We start from the raw sequence: 18,641 nt of genomic DNA on the forward strand, positions 1-18,641 counted from the left end.
CGAGAATAAAAGTTTAAAATAATATGAATTCGAGATTTGAGGAAATTAACTTTTTTTTCTCGACCGTTCGATCGTTCGACGGGAATAGCAGAGGGAAAAAGTAGCGCGTTCGCTGAACGCGCGAGGATGGGATGTGCGAATGCGCGAGGTGCGAGATGCGAAATGCGATCACGTGGCGGGACACGCGTCGACGAACTCTCGGCTCGAGCCGAAAACGGCCAGGCTGCACGGAGAGTGGTTGCGTCATCGTGCCCCGGACCTGTGACCGCCCCGCGCGTTCGCTCCGCGATATTCGAGAGGACCTTCGAACGCCACACGGGTCTAGTCGCTCCTGGAACGAGCAGTGAAGCGAATGAACGATCGTCCGCGATTAAACCTATGACAATGTTTGGTAATAAACACCTTTATTGAGGAACGTGGTGGTCCATGGATAAATGTCGGTGGTTGAAGGTGTCTCAGCCGGCGCAGCGCCGTACGCGCGAAACATCTTCTTCCGCTATGTGAGTTCGTGATGATCCGATTACGGTCGCACAATCGAATACGTTGAATTTCGACGCGACGTTTCGCCGATCGTTCACTCCGAAAATCTTTTTTTTGATCCTCTCGTGTGCTCTTGTCCTTAAACTTTTTCCCCGGTCCGTCGTCCACTCGGCCCGGCAACGGGTAGTCACTGCGCACTTTGAACTTCACCTCGGTAAACAATCTCGGAAACAAGCTCGGTAATCCCCGATTCTCGATAAGTTCGACACTACAACACGGACAACACGGAGTAAATGCACGCAACGGGACGTGATCAAAGCATCGGAAGTTTCGAGTTTATGCACAACACACATACGGACAGGAACGGCACACTAACGGGCGCGACAGTCAGACCGGAGCATGGGAGCACCGGAGTACCGGGGTACCGTTTGCCGATGAACCCTAGATAAAGTTTCCTCCTCCACTATCGAGTCACCGAGCATACACAGACGATCTTCGATTCCACACTGCTACCTGCCGCGCACTTCTGTTTCTATTTCTATCTCTATTCTCTATTCCCTTCCTTCCTACTTTTTTTTTCTGTCTCTCTCTTTTTTTTTTACTCTTACTATGATATTTCTTTTCGATTCCACTGTATTTTCTCGTGTTTCATCGATCACCAAGTAAAACACGAAGTACGAGTTATATCGCAACTTTTACGGTATATCGAGCCACACAGAAGGTTAAGCGATATATCTGCATTAGCACGAAGATAATCACGTCTCACGGCCAACAAGGTGAGAGTAGTAGTTGCTACGTCAAGAGTTTACGCGATAGCAGCGAAACGAACGGAAAAGTCGTCGCGCGCACTTTGCTCCGATTCTGCTTCTGTTTCGAAAACAGATCGTCGACCTTTTTCTTCGCACTTTGCCGCTTCTTTCTCGAGTACTTGATTCGTTAACTTTCCATCAACGTACGCGACACTATCAACTATTTGTTTTTGGAAAAAGGCGTGGTTACGATTGTGGTCACTGTTACGGTTCCAACTGCGATTGCGCGACGCGTGCGGACACAAGACACTACGATACGCGCTGTTCGAGGTTCGCTGAAGGAATGGCCGCTCCGCGATGGTCCCCGGCCCCCAGGCGTGGGAGGAAGCTGGTAGTGCGCGGTGGTGCGGCGCGGTGAGGCAAGCTATTGCGAGACGAGGCGAAACGAACGTGGTGAGACGAAGCGAAGCGAGACCAACCGAAGAGAGGCGAAGAGCGGTGAGACGAGACGGAGAAGTCCATGGCGGACATGCATGTACGCGATGTGCGCACCGACGACCGCTCTGCCAACGCGTTTGTCGTGTAGCGCGCGCACGCGCGGGCACCCGCGTTCATGCTCGTGTCCGCTCGTCCACGAGCGCGACAGAGTTAGAGCACGCGCGCAAAAGGGATCGATGGCGCCGTGGTGAAGCCTCCCAAACCACTCTACTCGCCAGTGTCACATCGAGCGAAAAAGTGCTATATGACTGACGAAGATGGTTACAAGAGTCGTCCACGAGTACCACGCACGCACACACACTGGCAGAGTTTCACATATGTGCACATACGAGATATGGAAAGAGAGAAAGAGAAGGAGAAAGGGTTTACGGCAAAGACAAACGGACGAAGCGAGTTCGAACGATGTATACGAGATACGACTCGATGACGTACTATGGGCAAGGGGGCGGGAAGCAAGAGACGGAGCGCACACCGCAGGGACGTAAACAGAATCTCGTATGCCCCCGACATAAATGTTACGTATGTTTCTACTTTGCAATTCGTCACATCTTTTATTTGCAATCGTAAATACGAGAGACGATATTTAATATATCGGATCTATTATTACACAACTGGCAAATTGAATTCGAACGATTTCGAATACGCAATCAAATGATTCTTTCAACATACGATAATTAAATGGTTAAAATTTTGTTATAGAATTGATATTTAAAAAATTTATATTTAAAAGAATTAAGAAAAGATAATTTGATGAAAGATAAAAAAAAAAAAAAGACTCGAAAAGTATATATATATATATGGAAATATACGAGCGTAACAAATAAGTTTTATATGAATATACTAGAAATAAGAATGAAGTGGTACGTTGTATATACATATGTATTAATGTATATAAATATATACGAATAGATTTAGAGATATTCTTCTATATACATATATATATATACATATGAAACGCGTGCGACCCCTTAGTAGCATGGCCACATTGCCCCCGTTCACTGCTTCAGCATTGAAACGCGATGACTCAAAAACAACCGTGTGCGGTACATCAGCATATTTATGTAGCGCATCTATTGTCTTCGATATCATTGATATCTATATATATCGTAGATCATTTCTCTATTTATCCACTTTACCATTCATATCGTATTAACATTTTTTTCCCTCTTTCCCTGCTATTTGATGGTTCTCAATCGCATCAATTCGATCGACTCATCGATCTGACTATGAATCACTGAACTACTCATCGAATTCAAATGAATCAGCCACGCTAAGCTGGTTTTAGCTCCTAATTTTTCTTCTCAACGTTGGAACTTTGCCGAAATAGATCGTAGTTCGTCGATTGATTTCAAACGAGATAAGATTTATTTCACGAATCGATCAAAGATCATAAAATTCTTTACCGAGTTTGTTCGTAAAGAATTACGAGGAATGTTAAAATTTTATACGTGTGTTACACGTCATCCAATAAATTTATCGTAATATTATTTAATCCTGTTAATCGTGTTACAAAATTATATAATATTCGCATGTAAAAAAAAAACTAGACCACGATTCAAGAAATAACAAAAATATTCTAACGTTTTGTCCAGACCTGTAGAACCACGATGTGGAGGAACTCGATAATATGCTCAAGGTTGTCTGCTTGCGAATGCTTATATATGCGATTCTCTATACACGTGATATCGCGAATATGAAATCCGCGAACGTTGTTCCGGTGCGCCGATTTCTTTGGTCACGTGTCAAATCAAACTCGAAACTATTATATACTATTATTCGTCAGTCATTAACCTCTGTTCTCCATCACAATCTTGTACAATTGTGCCTTTACTAGCAATTGTCTTGCATTTTTCCAATTCGAAACGCTGCTGCTTCCGATTGCTATTTCTGTGAACTGAATCGCTCGAATGATAATACTTAGTACAAGTTACTTACACGTGTAGTACATGCATCTATATATATATATATATCGGTGGGACTCGGTAAAGATAACACTCTTCGTCATCGTCACACTTCTCCATTACAGTTTTGCAACACAAACATAATATTGTATCTGTATTTAGAAGTTCGATATGCGTTAATACTCCAATTTAACGTGAAAAATATAACCTGCTATTTATTTAACGTATACCTGTTCAAGACCTAACCTCAACGCAACGTATAATAAATACGATGTTCAATGCGCATGCGCGCATTTTATTTTAGAACTGTTAGCAGTCTTAAAAAAAAAAAAAAGAAAGAAAAAAAAAACAAAAGATATCTTTCGTTAAACACAATATGCACAGTACAAAAAGCTATAAAGCTACTGCAAGTATTAAGAATTTATCTTCGATTAATTGCAAACGTACAAATGAATATCCCCGTTTTGTCACATCATTTGTAAACGATTATACACGGTGAACGGTGCACGTGCGGTAATATCTATATATATGTAACGTTTCTACGGCAACAAGAGGCATACCGATACGAAGGATGCTTTAATCGATGTTCAAGGTTAAACGACAGAATTATTAGCGCTCGCACTTGTTGCGACACAACTCGCGGTCGTTTCGCGGTTCGACCAACGTCGCACTGATACGTAGACGTTGGCATTTTATGACGCACACCCGTTACATAATTGTTCAACATCGAAACGAGCATACCTATATATTCCTCACCCTCGTTTATCGTTTGTCCAATTGAAAAAGTTCGTTGCTCGTCAAAATATTCTTCTATCTGTGTCACGAGCGACATCTGTTTCACGCGAATTTTTATACGATTACCAATGACGATTAGAAAAAGTTTCGAACAAATCCTTTCGAGTAAAAATAACTCGTTCTCTTCCGTTTCACTCGAATAAATGATCCATATCTTCGTTAACGTTTAATAAATAATATGTTAACAGATTGATGACAATCATCGATAACGTCGATGAGAATTGTAAACACATCAGAGGGGCTTGAGGAATTTGCGTACGCAGCTTTATCGTGAAAATTAGTGCATGCATAAATGAGGTTGTATACGGGCGCATGCGCAGTACTCGATTCGATCGAACTGCGCAACAGCATGGAATTTCACGAAGCAGAAACTCAAGTTGCACAATTTTGAAACACATTCTAAATTAAATATATACTATTATCGTTTATTCGTACTTATTCAATCGTTTATTCGCTAGGAATAAATCCTGGATCCTGTCGAAAGAAACGATAGTTAATTCCCCGTTAATTTGATCGAAACGGAAAGTTCGAAGAGACAAAGAAATATCGAACGAAAGAGAAAATGGCGAGATCGAAAGGAAGAAACGAAACTTGGTTGAGGCTTGGTTGAAACGGTTGGCCCCTAAGCTAAAATAAGCGGAAGTAAGCAGCACGAGCGTGTCTAAATTTAGACTTCGATGTGTGCTCATCGTTCGGCCTTTCGGCCTTTCGGACTTTCAGCCATTACGTTACCGGCTTAGTCGTTCGTTGCATATCTGCCCCGCAGGCCGAGCGAAGTGCTCTGATTAACGTGTTAAAGTTTCGATTTCAACTTGAAATTTCGACACTCCCAATTCCTGCTTACACATTTTAAGCCCCATACATAATGGATAAACACGAGAGATACGATTGAGGAAAACTATTTACATACACCTCCTCCCCTCTCTTCACCGTTAAGTCAGGGCCTTTCGATGCCTCGAAAAAATAATGGAAAGCAAAGGAAAGGAAAGTTCGTGCGTTTGAATATGGAAGAGTTATCGATAATTTCCACATTCGATGCCTTTTTTTTTTTTTCTTGTTAATCGATGTCGACAGTTTATGATAAAACGTCCGCCAATATTTATATTGTGCAGTAAGAGAGAGAGAGAGAAAAGAAGCGTTCGTTTCGCTCGCAGAATGATTCAGTATGCACGAAGCCTTATCGTAAATTCGACACGAAGGATGACCGAAACACGAAAGCGTTGCAAGAGATACGCTGTACGAGCACGAATAGGCTCGGACCAGCTGACTGCCAAAACAGCTGTGGCGATACACGTGATGATGGATCACGGCTTGCCCTGGTTCACTGGTCTCCGCCGTCTCTCCTTTAGACTCGATCGATCTCTCCACTCGATCGCGCGTTTTCCAATCGATTCTCGATCGATTTTTATTATTTTTTTTTTTCTTTTTTAATCATTTAACGCGTATAAACGTATTTGTACGGAAAGTAATAACCGCGCAATAAAACTAGCTGTAATGTAATGACATTTGGCACGTAACTTAAATGGCCCCCAAATCCCAAAGTAATTATCCCAAATGAACAGCATAATATTTGCATACGATGATAATTAAAAAATATAAAAAATAATCTTTGTTATAATAATTTTATGAATATTGTTATCTATATTTTTTCACAAGAATTTATTTACAAAAGGAATGATATGTAATTAAAAATTGTGGATTTATATTATTGAAAAAAGGATCTGAAAATTTATATTTCAGAAGAAAAATTTGAACCGATTACCAATCACACGTGTTCCCTTTTCCTATTTTATTTTTGGATTTCTTACGTAACAATGCGTTAGTCAATGATCGAGGTAACGAACCGTGTTAATCGTTGTATGGAATTGTGAATCTCGAATCGCATCGCAATTTCGAATAAATGACGAATAACGTCAAAGAGAAATATATTTATTTATTTATGTACTACGAAAAGCTCGTTGTTTCACAAAGTGATGTCATCTAATTTTAATCAAGAAAATTTGAACGTTTCTATAATTCCCTTTTCCCTCTGATTAATTGTCGCGTGCGTGTTGTCGCGTGTGTATTGTCGCGTGCGCGTTGAGATACAAATCTGTTGATGATATTAATGAAGAAATTAATATGAGGGACGTGGGCCAAGTAAAGGAAAAGCATCGCATTGCAGTAAAAATGAAACCGATAATCTAAAAAAAGAAACGAATATAAATATCGAAAAGCAGTAAAAAGAACAATCATTCATTTTTAATTTTTTTAATAAGAAAAAATTATTCTCTGAACCTAACAAATTAAACAAATAATTAAAAATAATTTTTTCAAATTAATTACATATTTTATAAAATAAATTATCAACATTCTAAAATGAATATATGAATATAAAGTGTATATAAAGAATTTTTTCTTTTGAGAAAAATTTTCGAATCGCAAAAATTGAGGCTCAGTCCAGTTACAGTTCGATCGATTGCAAATATCGATCCGACTCGTTTCACCTTAATATACTTATAGCACGTACAATAGTGAAATCGTAAATTTATAACACATAATTTATAGCGATATTTTTCCCGGTCGGTTCGATTGAACGCTTTATACTCTTCAACTTATCACGATCACCGATAACGATTAAGCGCCATATAATGCACGCGTCGCGACGAATCGCTATTACATCACTCGTGCAATACTCCTTCAATGAAATATCGTAACCGAACGAATATGATACCGCATCTGCAGTATCCTTGAATTTATATAATAGGTTTTCCTTTCATTATTCGTTGAGGCTTCCTTTCCTTTCTTCTTTTTTTTTTTCTTTTCTTTTCCACCTGATCGTCCTCTCTTATCTCTTCCCGCCCTCTAGTAAATCTATCTATCCACTTATCTATTTATCCACCTCCTCTCTCATTCTTCCCGATATGATCGATCGATTATATAAGAATTTGTTGCGAAAATTAGTTAAATTGAATTCTTCCAATTCTTTCGAAGAAAAGATGTAAAAAAAAAATAAATAAAACGTTGATGTCTATGCGTCATTGATGAAGAATTTATTATTTTGAAAATCAATTTTTTAAATATCGATTTTGTTTCAGATAAATTCGATATAGGAAAAAATTCAGAAAATAGTTAAAAAAAAAAAAAATTTTTTCGAAATATTTTTCGTCGGATCGAGTTGAAAATTCTCGATAAAAAATTTCCTTTCCACATTCCATATTTTCAAAAAAAAAAAAAAAAAAAATTTTTTTCTAGTGTTTTTTTTTTACCACTATAATCCAAAAATAAAAATGTCTCATAATTGATATGTGAATATGATGGAAATTTGTTCGTAGGATATTCATAAACGTGTAATTTCGTATGAATTGCAAGAATGAGGCGAGATTGAAAACGAGTAACCTTGATAGGTTACAAGTGCAAGGGCAAGGAAAGGATCTCCCCGATGTCCCGAAGCGAGTAACACATCGTATGCTGTCCGTTCGTTCGTCCGTCCGCCAACCGCTTTCATCCACTCTTACTCTTGCACCCTTTTACCCTTTTTTATTCTTTGACGTAAGCCTTTTGTCCCTCAGGATATTTGCGGAGCTTTGTTTCGTCGACAGCATGTACAGCGGCTTAAATATACGTCGCTAATGGCACGGAACCAAAGATACAAAGGGTTGCTTAGCACTACCGTTGTTACCGGTGCTGTTACTGTTGTTGTCACTCGTGTTGCTGCCAAATGCTGACACGCTTATTTATTATTTCATTCGAGTCGGTCGAACTTAAAATTTGGCCTCTAAAAATAGATCGATGACATTTTTCGATCAAATGATGCTACTTTGTCAAAGGAAGAAGAATGTAATACGTGGCACGCGTAAAGAGTGGAAGGAATAGTAGTTGGAAGATATATACGTCGACACTCTCTTTACGCTTATCGAATACAATGTAAGAAGCGCAACATTGCAGGTCACTGCAATGCGGCTGATGGTGGCAGTTGGTCAATAGGCAAGTAGCCAATTTCGATCGAATTTAAATAAGCCCTTGTGCCATTTTCCACTGTCAGTTTCGAATATAAAGTTCTCTTCTTTTACTGCATCCACGGTACGTAAGAATCGATCCTCAAAATAAATCGCGCAAATGATCGAAAATACCGATTCGAAATTGCAGATAATTGAAGATCAAAGATCCGGGGATATATATTTTATTACGTTCGACCGTTGATATTTAACAGATCGATCGTGCGAAAATAAAATAATTTCGAGTAGGATCGTGGTATTTATAATCGTACGAGTTTAAAATCGAGTTTTTGAACAGATTTTGATATATAACGAGCGGTTATGAGATGTAAGGTGCTTGTGGTTCCTTTTACAAGCTACCTAGAGATGGCGGTATACATCTTTTCCAGTTTATACATTATTCAAAGAACGCGTTACGCGTGTACTCGGTCGGTATTAACCATACACTATACAGAATTTCTAAATTTCGTGTAATCGAATAACGTCGTGTAATATTTCGACGATTATAAAATTTTATTCATTAGATTATTCATCTTGTTGATTTTGCTTAAATACACGTGTAAATTATTTATTTATCGAAATATATATATATTTCATTTATATAAATAAAGATATCTTATTAGTCATATATTTCATATATATATATTTTTTATTAAATTTTGTTTTTTGTTTCAAATGTCAAAATCTTTTTGATAATCTATTTCTATCATTTCCTATTGAAGATCATTACAAATCGAGATATAAAAAAGAGGAAAAAAAAAATGGTTGGATTTATTCATTCGTTGAATTGATTTTCGACTATACGATCCGAATACTATTTTTAGTCCAATCACACCTTATCGCTTTATACACTTATTGTTTGCACCGTTACCGTCTTATCGGACGTCAGCTTTATTTTTTCGATTATTATCTCTAATTCACGCCCAACTACTTTATCAAACTTTACGACACACAAGAAGATACGTTATTTCGGAAATTGTTTGCTGTTTCTGCTACTTTAATGACACCTGGTAAATATATACTTTATCCATGCTTTACCGATCAATTTCGATCCAAGGAAATAATACGAGAAAGCAATAAACGATCGAAGAACGTTTATCACGTGATCAAACCCCTTTCATAACAATTTATTTACAGGCAATAAAGCATAAAATTTAATTTTTTTTTTTTCTTTATGGAATAGCAGTTAATATTAGAACTTGTTGTTTTTTCCCCCTCTAAATTAAATCAATTGATTATTACTCAACACAATGATATTTATTTCATAAAGTTATATCATTATAGGTATATTAGAAGGTTATATTATTCTTATAATTCTCATCTGAAAGAAATATATATATATTTGAACACGTGTGACTTGTCATTTTTCTACCTCGACATAGAAAGTTTGTGACAAGTTGAGCTCTTCATTTCAATGCAAAGGATTAATGTTTTTTAAAACAACGTTGGTTGACAGTTTCATCTTCGTCGCGGTTTCCTGGCAACTTTTTTTACGATCGATAGTTCGGGTTGCATTCTCGAGAAGACATTGTCGCATATTCCTGGTCAATACCGCATCTACATGGCGCCATCTCATAACTGAGAAACGCTTCGTCATCAACATGACCAAAGGATTTATCGCAGCCCGCAGTGACATTTCTCTTTTTTTTTTCTTTTTTTTTTTTTGCCAAGAAAAATCAACTGATCGTAACTGAGGATCATTTTTTCTTTTTTTTCTTTTCTTTTCTTTTCTTTTCTGGTTGGATTAAGGTCGAGAGCCGCAGAAAGACAGCCGTGGCGATTCACTGGGATCGATACGAGAATGTCACGTCGACAGCGAAATGCATAGCGCGGTACATATAGCATCTATGCAGAAAAAACTGAGCGATTCATTTCCATTTTTTTCTCTAACGAAAAATTAACCCTTCGTGGAGAACTCGTGTCGTGGAAAAGAGGATTCCAAAATTCTATAATTGCCAGTAATATAATTTAATCGTTAATACGTAATTCTCTTTATTTCCAAGTTAATTAGCCAATTATTATTATAAGTATTATAATATATATTTCTTAAAATCTACTAATTAATTAATTAGAATTCGCGTAATTTTTTTATTTATTTATATTATTTAAAAATTAAGTCAATTCTATAATTAATTTCCAACATATTATTATATATATAATAAATATTTTTACTATTAAAACTATTACATGGTTGATCGAATCAGATCTTAATCTATACTTAAATGAAAGTGATAAATTCATTAAACATAGATAATTTAATATCGACTGAAGTGCAAATCTAATCGTTCGTTATCTGTTGAAGAAAATGAATTTATAACTCGTGTAATTTTTTTTTCAGTTTAAAAAAAAAAAATTATAAGAAAAGAAAAAAATCTGTCTTTAAGATGGAAACTGTGCATCGAAAGAAAAAAACTGTATCGGCGGATGACGGAAACCGGTTGCGCAAGTGTTAATCCTCCCCCTTTCTTTCGAAATCGAATCTCAGCCACACGCGTGCACACGCACGCACGCACGCACACACGCGCGTATTTACCTATTTACGTATTCACGCGGTGCTCTCTTTATCCATTCACCTTTTCAATTACACCGTACATCGTTGTACGTAGCGGGGCCGAGAGAGAGAGAGATGTGGGGTACCGGGAGAGAGAGAGAGAGAGAGAGAGAGATAGAAAGGGAGAGCGGGAAGGGTGCAGAAAGCACGATCCAATGAAACCCTAGATGGGCTGGCGCGCGGCGTAAAACCACCCTCTATGAATCCCGTCGACGTTACCAACTGATTACACGACACATGTACGCGCGATATATAGGTCAGAGAATGCAATCGTAAAGCCCGTGTCGTTCAAGGACGGAAAGTTGGCCGCTGGTTGGCCGCCTGGCTAGCTAGCTAGCCTTAGCCAGCCTAGCTAACTGCTCGCCGTGAAATATCTGGATGAATGCGCGCACGCGATTCTATTGGTAGATCGCGCGTGTTCACGAACGCATTTTCTTTTGCCTTTCTTCCTTTCTTCCTTCCTTCCTTTCTTCCTTCCTTTCCCCCCCACCCCAGCCGCTCGCAAGTGGCTCAACTTTCAGTCTCAACTTTCGTCTCGCGCGAGAGTACGTATATATATGTACGTGGTGACAAACGAGCGAAATGAAAATTCGCAAATTTCTTTAATTACGGACGGGACGATGCGGCGCAACGCGGTAATAATAAAAAAAAAAAAACGGTAGCCGTAAGGTAAAATCGATTTGCTTATTTTTAACAGGATCTTATCGACGCGGGGCACGCGATTGTTACGGCGCGGTGTGGCGTGATCATTCTCTCTCGATATCGATCTAAGGTTCTTCTAAACGTTCCGTGTTTTGTGTTGTTACAAAGGTAAGGTGAATCGAGTCTCGCGACCTTTCGAGTTTGCTCCCTCGGATTTGAGATTCGAATCGAATTGTGGACAAGAATCGAACTGTGGGCAGTTCTCGTTAGAAGAGGGTTATGTGTCGGTGAGTGGAACGGGGAAAGGAGTGAGACGAAAGGTTTTCGCTCGTCCAAAAGACGGACTGGCAAGATGGTAATGCTGCTAAACACACGGTACTATCGTTGTGCCGTGGTTGTCTCGAGGTTGCACCCGGATTTTCCGAGACTTGACCTACTGGTGCAGTTTAAAGTGCCATGCTGACACTTTTAAAGATGGCGTCGTAGCAAGCAAGCAAGCACGCCCACTCCAAGCCGGAGCCTTACAATGCCTGAAGAGAGGTTTTTGTTCTAGAATAAAGACTCGTTCGCGCTCCGCGATTTCCTATCCTATCCCACCACCCTCAACCCTATTATTCATTTTTTTCACCCAAGAGTATCTTCGACTAGACATCGTTTTGCAAAAGGGTTACGCTCCCTTCTCTCTCTCTCGCTCGCTCGCTCGCTTGCTCGTTCTATCTCACTTTCTCTCACTCTTTCTCTCACTCACTCACTCTCCCTATCTTTCCTTCATCGAATCGTAAATTTTGTAACGAAAATCGTCGCCATGATCTATTCTTTGTTCTCGCGGTGGACCTCGAATGATCGTTATTTCCGATATTTCGATTGTGAACAGATTTTAATTGCGGCGTTGAAAGATAAAGAGGAAAGATAATTTCAATGGTTTTCGATTTCTAAAGGAATCGATAATTAAGCGAAGATAAAGAAGTCGGATGGTTTGGTTGTGGAGATGTCAAATCTTTGCTTTTTCTCCTTTTAATAATTTTCTTATATATAAATATTCGACAGAAGAAAATAATAGGCACGAATGATAAAGGGAAAACTAATGTGAATTAATTAATAAAATTGTTTTTACTCAAATAGTTGCAAATTGATCTCTACTCAAACAAACTTTGATTATTAAAATAATTAAAAATAAGAAGCAGTTTTTATTAGCAAAAATATTGACTTTATAAAATCGAAGGAGATAATAGTAATATAATATATAGTATAAAAATAGATATCAGAATTTTAATAATTGATTACTTGACATATTTTTATTTTCAACAGAAAATTTTTGTACACACATCTAATTTTTATTTTTATATATTAATGAAATGTATTAAATTGAAAATATATTTTTTTAATAAAATTAATAAATGCTTAAATTAAATCTCTAAGATGTTTAAATCTTCGAGTTGAGAATATTTTATATTTACAGTTTTAAAATACTGAAAAAATATTTTAATTCAATGGTGTATTAATTTGCTGTGATTTTCTTCTTCTAATGGTTGTCAAAAAGCTTAAGAATTATTAAGAAAAAAATTAAAAAGATAAAGGAATTCCGCACATCTCACATATATAAAACTCTATAAGTTAATAAGTCTTTTAAATTGCAAATGTACAATTATTTAAATTGACGTTTATGTGTTATTTAATGTACAGCTTGTGCAGCTAATTGTGTAACATAATTTGTTTGTACAAACAGATAAAACAGGTGTTCGAAATTTTCAATAAGTTTTTTCATTGATATTCAATGTTGTAAATGTTAATATATATTATTTATTTGTAGAAGAATAAATAAATGAAAGTAAAATAACTTTGAACACAGTATATATATCCTCTAGAATATAATTTTATGTACTTTAGATTGAGATGAACATTAATGAGATGGAAAGTAAATTGATCAAAATTTCAAATAAAGTTAAAACAATAAGATTATTTATAAAATGCTCGAATATTATTCGTAGCTGATATATATTTTTTATTGTAACAATTAATTCAATGCTTTGAATAATAAATTATTATGTGTTATTTATTGAAGTAACTTTATTCTTAAATTCAACGGTTAAATTAATTTAAAATTTAAATTTTTGCTCATTATTAATTATAAAGAGATCTATCAGAATAATTTACAATATCTGAAGCGCTATTATTATATCCAGTGTTGGAAATTACTTGCCCAATATAGTAACTGATTCACAGATTCTTTTGTTAATTTGATATTTAGAATTATTTTTTTTTATTTATTTAGAATTTCTTAAATATTATAATAGAAAAGATAATAAATACATCTTAAGAAGTAGAGAAGGAAAGAAAAGGTAGTGATTTAATGAAAACTTGGAAGATTAAAATTTTAATGGATATCTTATTTCTCTTATCTTATTTCAAAGCAATAAAAATAATTTTGATTTTATGATATTCAAGAACAAAGAATAGATTCAGATATTAATAGAAGTTTGAAGTATATTATGTTTTTGATTAAGATATAATGATAAAAAATAAAATGTCGAGTTAATAGTAATATTTTTTTATAATAAATAATGAAATAAATTTCAATTGACTGATTCAAGTACCAAGAATAAAAAAATTAAAGAAAGAATATTTAAAGAACTAAAACTTGAAACTAATTATAGATCTAATTCTTTGATATTGCAATACAACACGAAATTAATACATCTAATTATAGAATAAATTTTGATTACATTGTTGTATTTGATATTTTTATATGATTAAAATTTAATAATTTATCTCTGTGGAAAGTAACATTGTCTCATGTTCCATAATTTTGTCTTAATTTAGGAAAATAAATTCACAAGTTTATAATATTTATATTCATGTATCATATTTCATATGATGTTTCCTAATATTATTTTATTTATAACCATCTTAATAATTTTTAAATTAAGAAACAAAAAAGATATCTCATATTCTTATCCTTTTTCCTATTATATATATATTTTTTCATTTCTTCACAAAGAATGAAGCTGAGTTTAATTTTAACATTAACTCGCTCGATTCTTTTCCAATACGAATAGTGCTGGACAAAATAGTAAGGATTTAAATATAATTGAATTATAATAATTTAATTATATATATTTAATTACGTTAATTTGATTACATCATTCGGATACAATTAAATTATCATACACAATTAAAAGAAAAATATATATATATATTTTAATATCCTATATATCATAAATCCTTTAAAATAAATATTTTCTTTAAGGTACCATAAATCATACGATTGTATGGCATTCGATGAATTGATCTTGATCGATCGAACAAAGCGGATTAAAAGTAAACATACAAGTCTCTTTCATCTATCCACAACATTGATATTGATTTCGTGATTCGAGTCACGAAACATTAAAAAAAAATCAAGGAGAATGAATAAAGAATATGAAATATCTTTCGATATTCTTATTGCAAGAAATTATTATTATATAGATAGTAACAATTTTCTAAAGTAAAAAATCTACGAAAAGAAAAAAAGAAAAAATTAGAAAATTCTCATTAGAATGCGAAAATTTCGCATTCTATGCTTGTTACTTCTTTTTATTATAAAAATATACACAGGAAGAAACAGGAATTTTAATAAAAAATTATAAATAATTATTATCAATTAATTCTAAGTTTCACCTAAAATCAAAATAAATTTAATTGTAAATATAACAATTTAAATCTATATTAGAAAAAATTAATTTCCGAATAAAACTTTCATTTATTGTTTCAGAATTCTCTATTAATTATAATTTTACTTTTTAATAAATTTTTATATTTTATACATATAATTAATTCAAAAACTACAATATAATTTATTTAATATAATTAATTTATTATTATTATTAAATTTATTTACGCGAAGAATCTACGTTGTTATTCTACAACAGAACAAAAATATTGACTGTAATTAAACATTGACATCTAATGTATGAGAAATGTAAGATATATTTGTTCCTTATTATATATTTCCTGGAAAAATAAATATAATTTTCCAATGTTGAAAATGGATCGAATTATCGTTGATTCGAGGAAAAAAGTTCACGAATACTTTGCAAAAATCAATAAAGAAACGAAAATCAGTTCGACGATTTTTTATTTCTAAAAAGATCTTGTTGTTGAAAATTTGATTCATTGAAACGAATGATTTTATTAGGAAAAAATGACTTTATCGTATATTATATCTAAATATTATTCTAAAACAATTCTAATTCATTATCAATATCCCCACAAATCTTTCTTCTTTAATTTTCTTAATTTTCTTAATTTTATAAATATAATATTTAATATACAATAAAAAATAAAAAGTTTAAATATATATATATTCGTGAAATTGATTTTCAATTTTTCAATCGAACAAACCTATATACAAAAATATATTCAGATTTATTTAATTAAATCATAAACAATTCAACACAAACAAGAATTTTATAACTCTAAGATATCCTTTACTTTCCTAATCTAAAATTTAATTTAAGATAAACAATCGAAATTTTTCTATTCCAAATTTCGTATCACGTTCCCATACATTATTCTCTATATGTCACGATTTGCCAAAGACTTTTAATGGAAAATTTTTTTCCACCGGTGCGGCAATTTCCTTCTTGGTTGCCGATGTCGTACGGTTTCGGTGTGTAGACGACCTAAGAAGAAAGAAGAGGTACCACCCTTGCCCTTGACTGTAGGCGCGAGACCGCTTGTCTGAGGGTTGTGTCGGAGCTCGCAGACAGGGTGAGTAGAGAAAGAAAGCGAGGCATCGGGGGAAAGAGAGTGAGTGAGAGAGAGAGAGAGAGGAGATTGCGAGACGCAAAGCGTTTGCGAGTTTCCTTCCTACTTCTTTAGCGCTCGGTCTCCACGAGTTCGAGTTAGATATGTATAGATATATATATATACACGTACACATATGTATATACACGGAGTAGAGGGATAGTGCAAAGTAGAGGCGCGTGGAGTGGAGGGTGGTAAGAAGGGCTGGTCTACGTTAAGTGGTCGGTTGGGTGGGTGTTTCGTCGGTTTCGTTGGTCTCTTTGGATAGCTAGTTGACTTATTCAATGATCCTACTTTATTATGCGCATTCGAAAGCGACAAGTTCCCCGATTTATCTTGATTGTCCTTAAAGTATATATTTCCTCGATCCCCTTACCTTCAATCAGTCCCTTCGAACTTGTATTTATTCTCGTCTCTTTTGATCGAAGGTTAAAAAAAAATCGAAGGTTAGAATTTATTTATCGTTTGAAGAACTCTCGTACTCTTTGTTCTACTCGTTTCGAGGAACGATCGAATTATCGAAATTGAAATTTTTGCATTTTTTTTTTTAATATTAAAAATTGTCGCCTTCGAGACGACGACAGGGTTTAAATGTTTTTTTTAGAGAGGACAAGAAATGCAAATTTTTTGTTTATCAATGTGCAATGATTAATGATCGGCGAGTTGACTTACCTTTCACGTGTTCCGGAGTATCTGCTGTACCAGCCCGCATAATGTCGCTCAAATAATGCTCTAACGTTCTCATATTGTCCAGTGGTGAGTTTCCATTAGCTGTCATGCGATCCTGCAAGCATATCGTTTAAATCTAAATTTATCGGTGGCCAGGGAAGAATGAACAATTTATCACGATGTCTCTCCTTTTCTACTTTTCGTTCAAATAATTTTTGAAAAAAATTTGAAGAGAGATATAAATTCGACGGGAAATCGAATGGCCGATCGATCGCGATATCCCTTTACTTCGTATTCGTATAACGCCGAGGAATTTTAATTTTTCATCGACTCTCGTTATCGCGTTTCATCGAAACGAGCCTCTCTCGCTCGAGAAAGGGCTTTTGAGGAAGAACGAGTGCCTCGATAGAAAACTTGCCCCGAAGCAATGTCGCCCGGGCGGATGAATAGAGTAACCAAAGACAAGACGAAAAAAAAAAAAAAGGGAGACGAGATAAAAGAAAGAAGAAGAAGCAAAGTTCAAGTGTATTTTTCCTCGGGAATATCACGCGAAAACAAACGATGTGGATCTTCCGATGAAAAATTCCTTCTGTGTAATTCTATAATTATAATCGTACGATAATACGTTATTTATTAATCCACGTTCCAATCGTTGAGAATTGTAGACGCGGACGAGCTCGCGTCCTTGAATCATTTAAAAGAAACAACTGATCGATCGCCAGCGTCCGACCACGCGTCGTCCTTTACTACTGAACTCCTTTCACGGCCAACCGGGCAAACGGGATAACGAAATTTATTCGGCCGAAAAAATATCAGCTAAACAAACATCCGCAAAACCGAATGCAACATATATTCCAATTGTCCCAATGATCGATTCGAAGGCATATTTTTATTACACGAATACGTGTAGGAAGGAATATAAATATAATAATCGAAGAAAACGGAGAGTGCGAGAAAGTGAAACTTTGAAAGGAGAGTTAAAGCGGTGGAAAAGAGAAGAAGGTGAGAGAGAGAGAGAAAGAGAGAGGCGAGCCGAAAAAGTGAGAGAGCGTGAAAACTCGCAAGCTCGACGCCAGAGATAATCCTTCTCGTATTATACGCGCGCTTCTCCATCGTTCTCTCCGGGCGACACGAGCGGAGGTGCAAAAATAGCCCCACTTTCTTCGCATCTTCTTCGTACCACCACCTGCAACCCCGGAGATGTAGGTATTCGTTTCCCACCCTTCCTACGGGAGGCACGGACATGCCTCCAACACATCTGTATCCCAACCTACTTCCCCCTTCTTTGGTTTTACAGCGCGCTCACACATTGCCGTAAACATGACCGGGGTGCACGTGCGCGGGTGGACACATGCGCACACCTACACAAGCCGGCCAAGCACAGATCACGAATGAGCGCACTAGCACTTTGCTAGCCGATTTCCGTGCACGCGCACGTATCGAGCGCATGCGCAGAGTAATCCCTCTCTCTCTCTCTCTCTCTCTCTCTCTCTCTCGCTCTCTCGCTCTCGGTGCGGTGCTCCATTTCCGTCTAGCAGAAGGCACACTAGAAAATCAATATAGGGAAACCAGGAAGCGACGGCAGGGCGTC

At 36.0% G+C, this 18,641-nt stretch overlaps 1 protein-coding gene across 2 annotated transcripts in view; it reads right to left on the bottom strand.

Moving 5' to 3' along the window:
• Nucleotides 1–18,641, bottom strand: part of LOC724704 (cytoplasmic polyadenylation element-binding protein 2) — an 80,527-nt gene that overhangs the window by 51,597 nt on the left and 10,289 nt on the right. For both annotated transcript variants that reach the window (XM_006560840.3, XM_016912999.2), the window contains one exon: nt 17,054–17,165. In XM_006560840.3, the coding sequence (XP_006560903.1) occupies nt 17,054–17,165 (112 nt within the window). The remainder of the gene's footprint in view (nt 1–17,053; nt 17,166–18,641) is intronic.

The sequence above is a fragment of the Apis mellifera genome, linkage group LG7 (assembly GCF_003254395.2).
Source record: "Apis mellifera strain DH4 linkage group LG7, Amel_HAv3.1, whole genome shotgun sequence".
Lineage (NCBI taxonomy): Eukaryota > Metazoa > Arthropoda > Insecta > Hymenoptera > Apidae > Apis > Apis mellifera.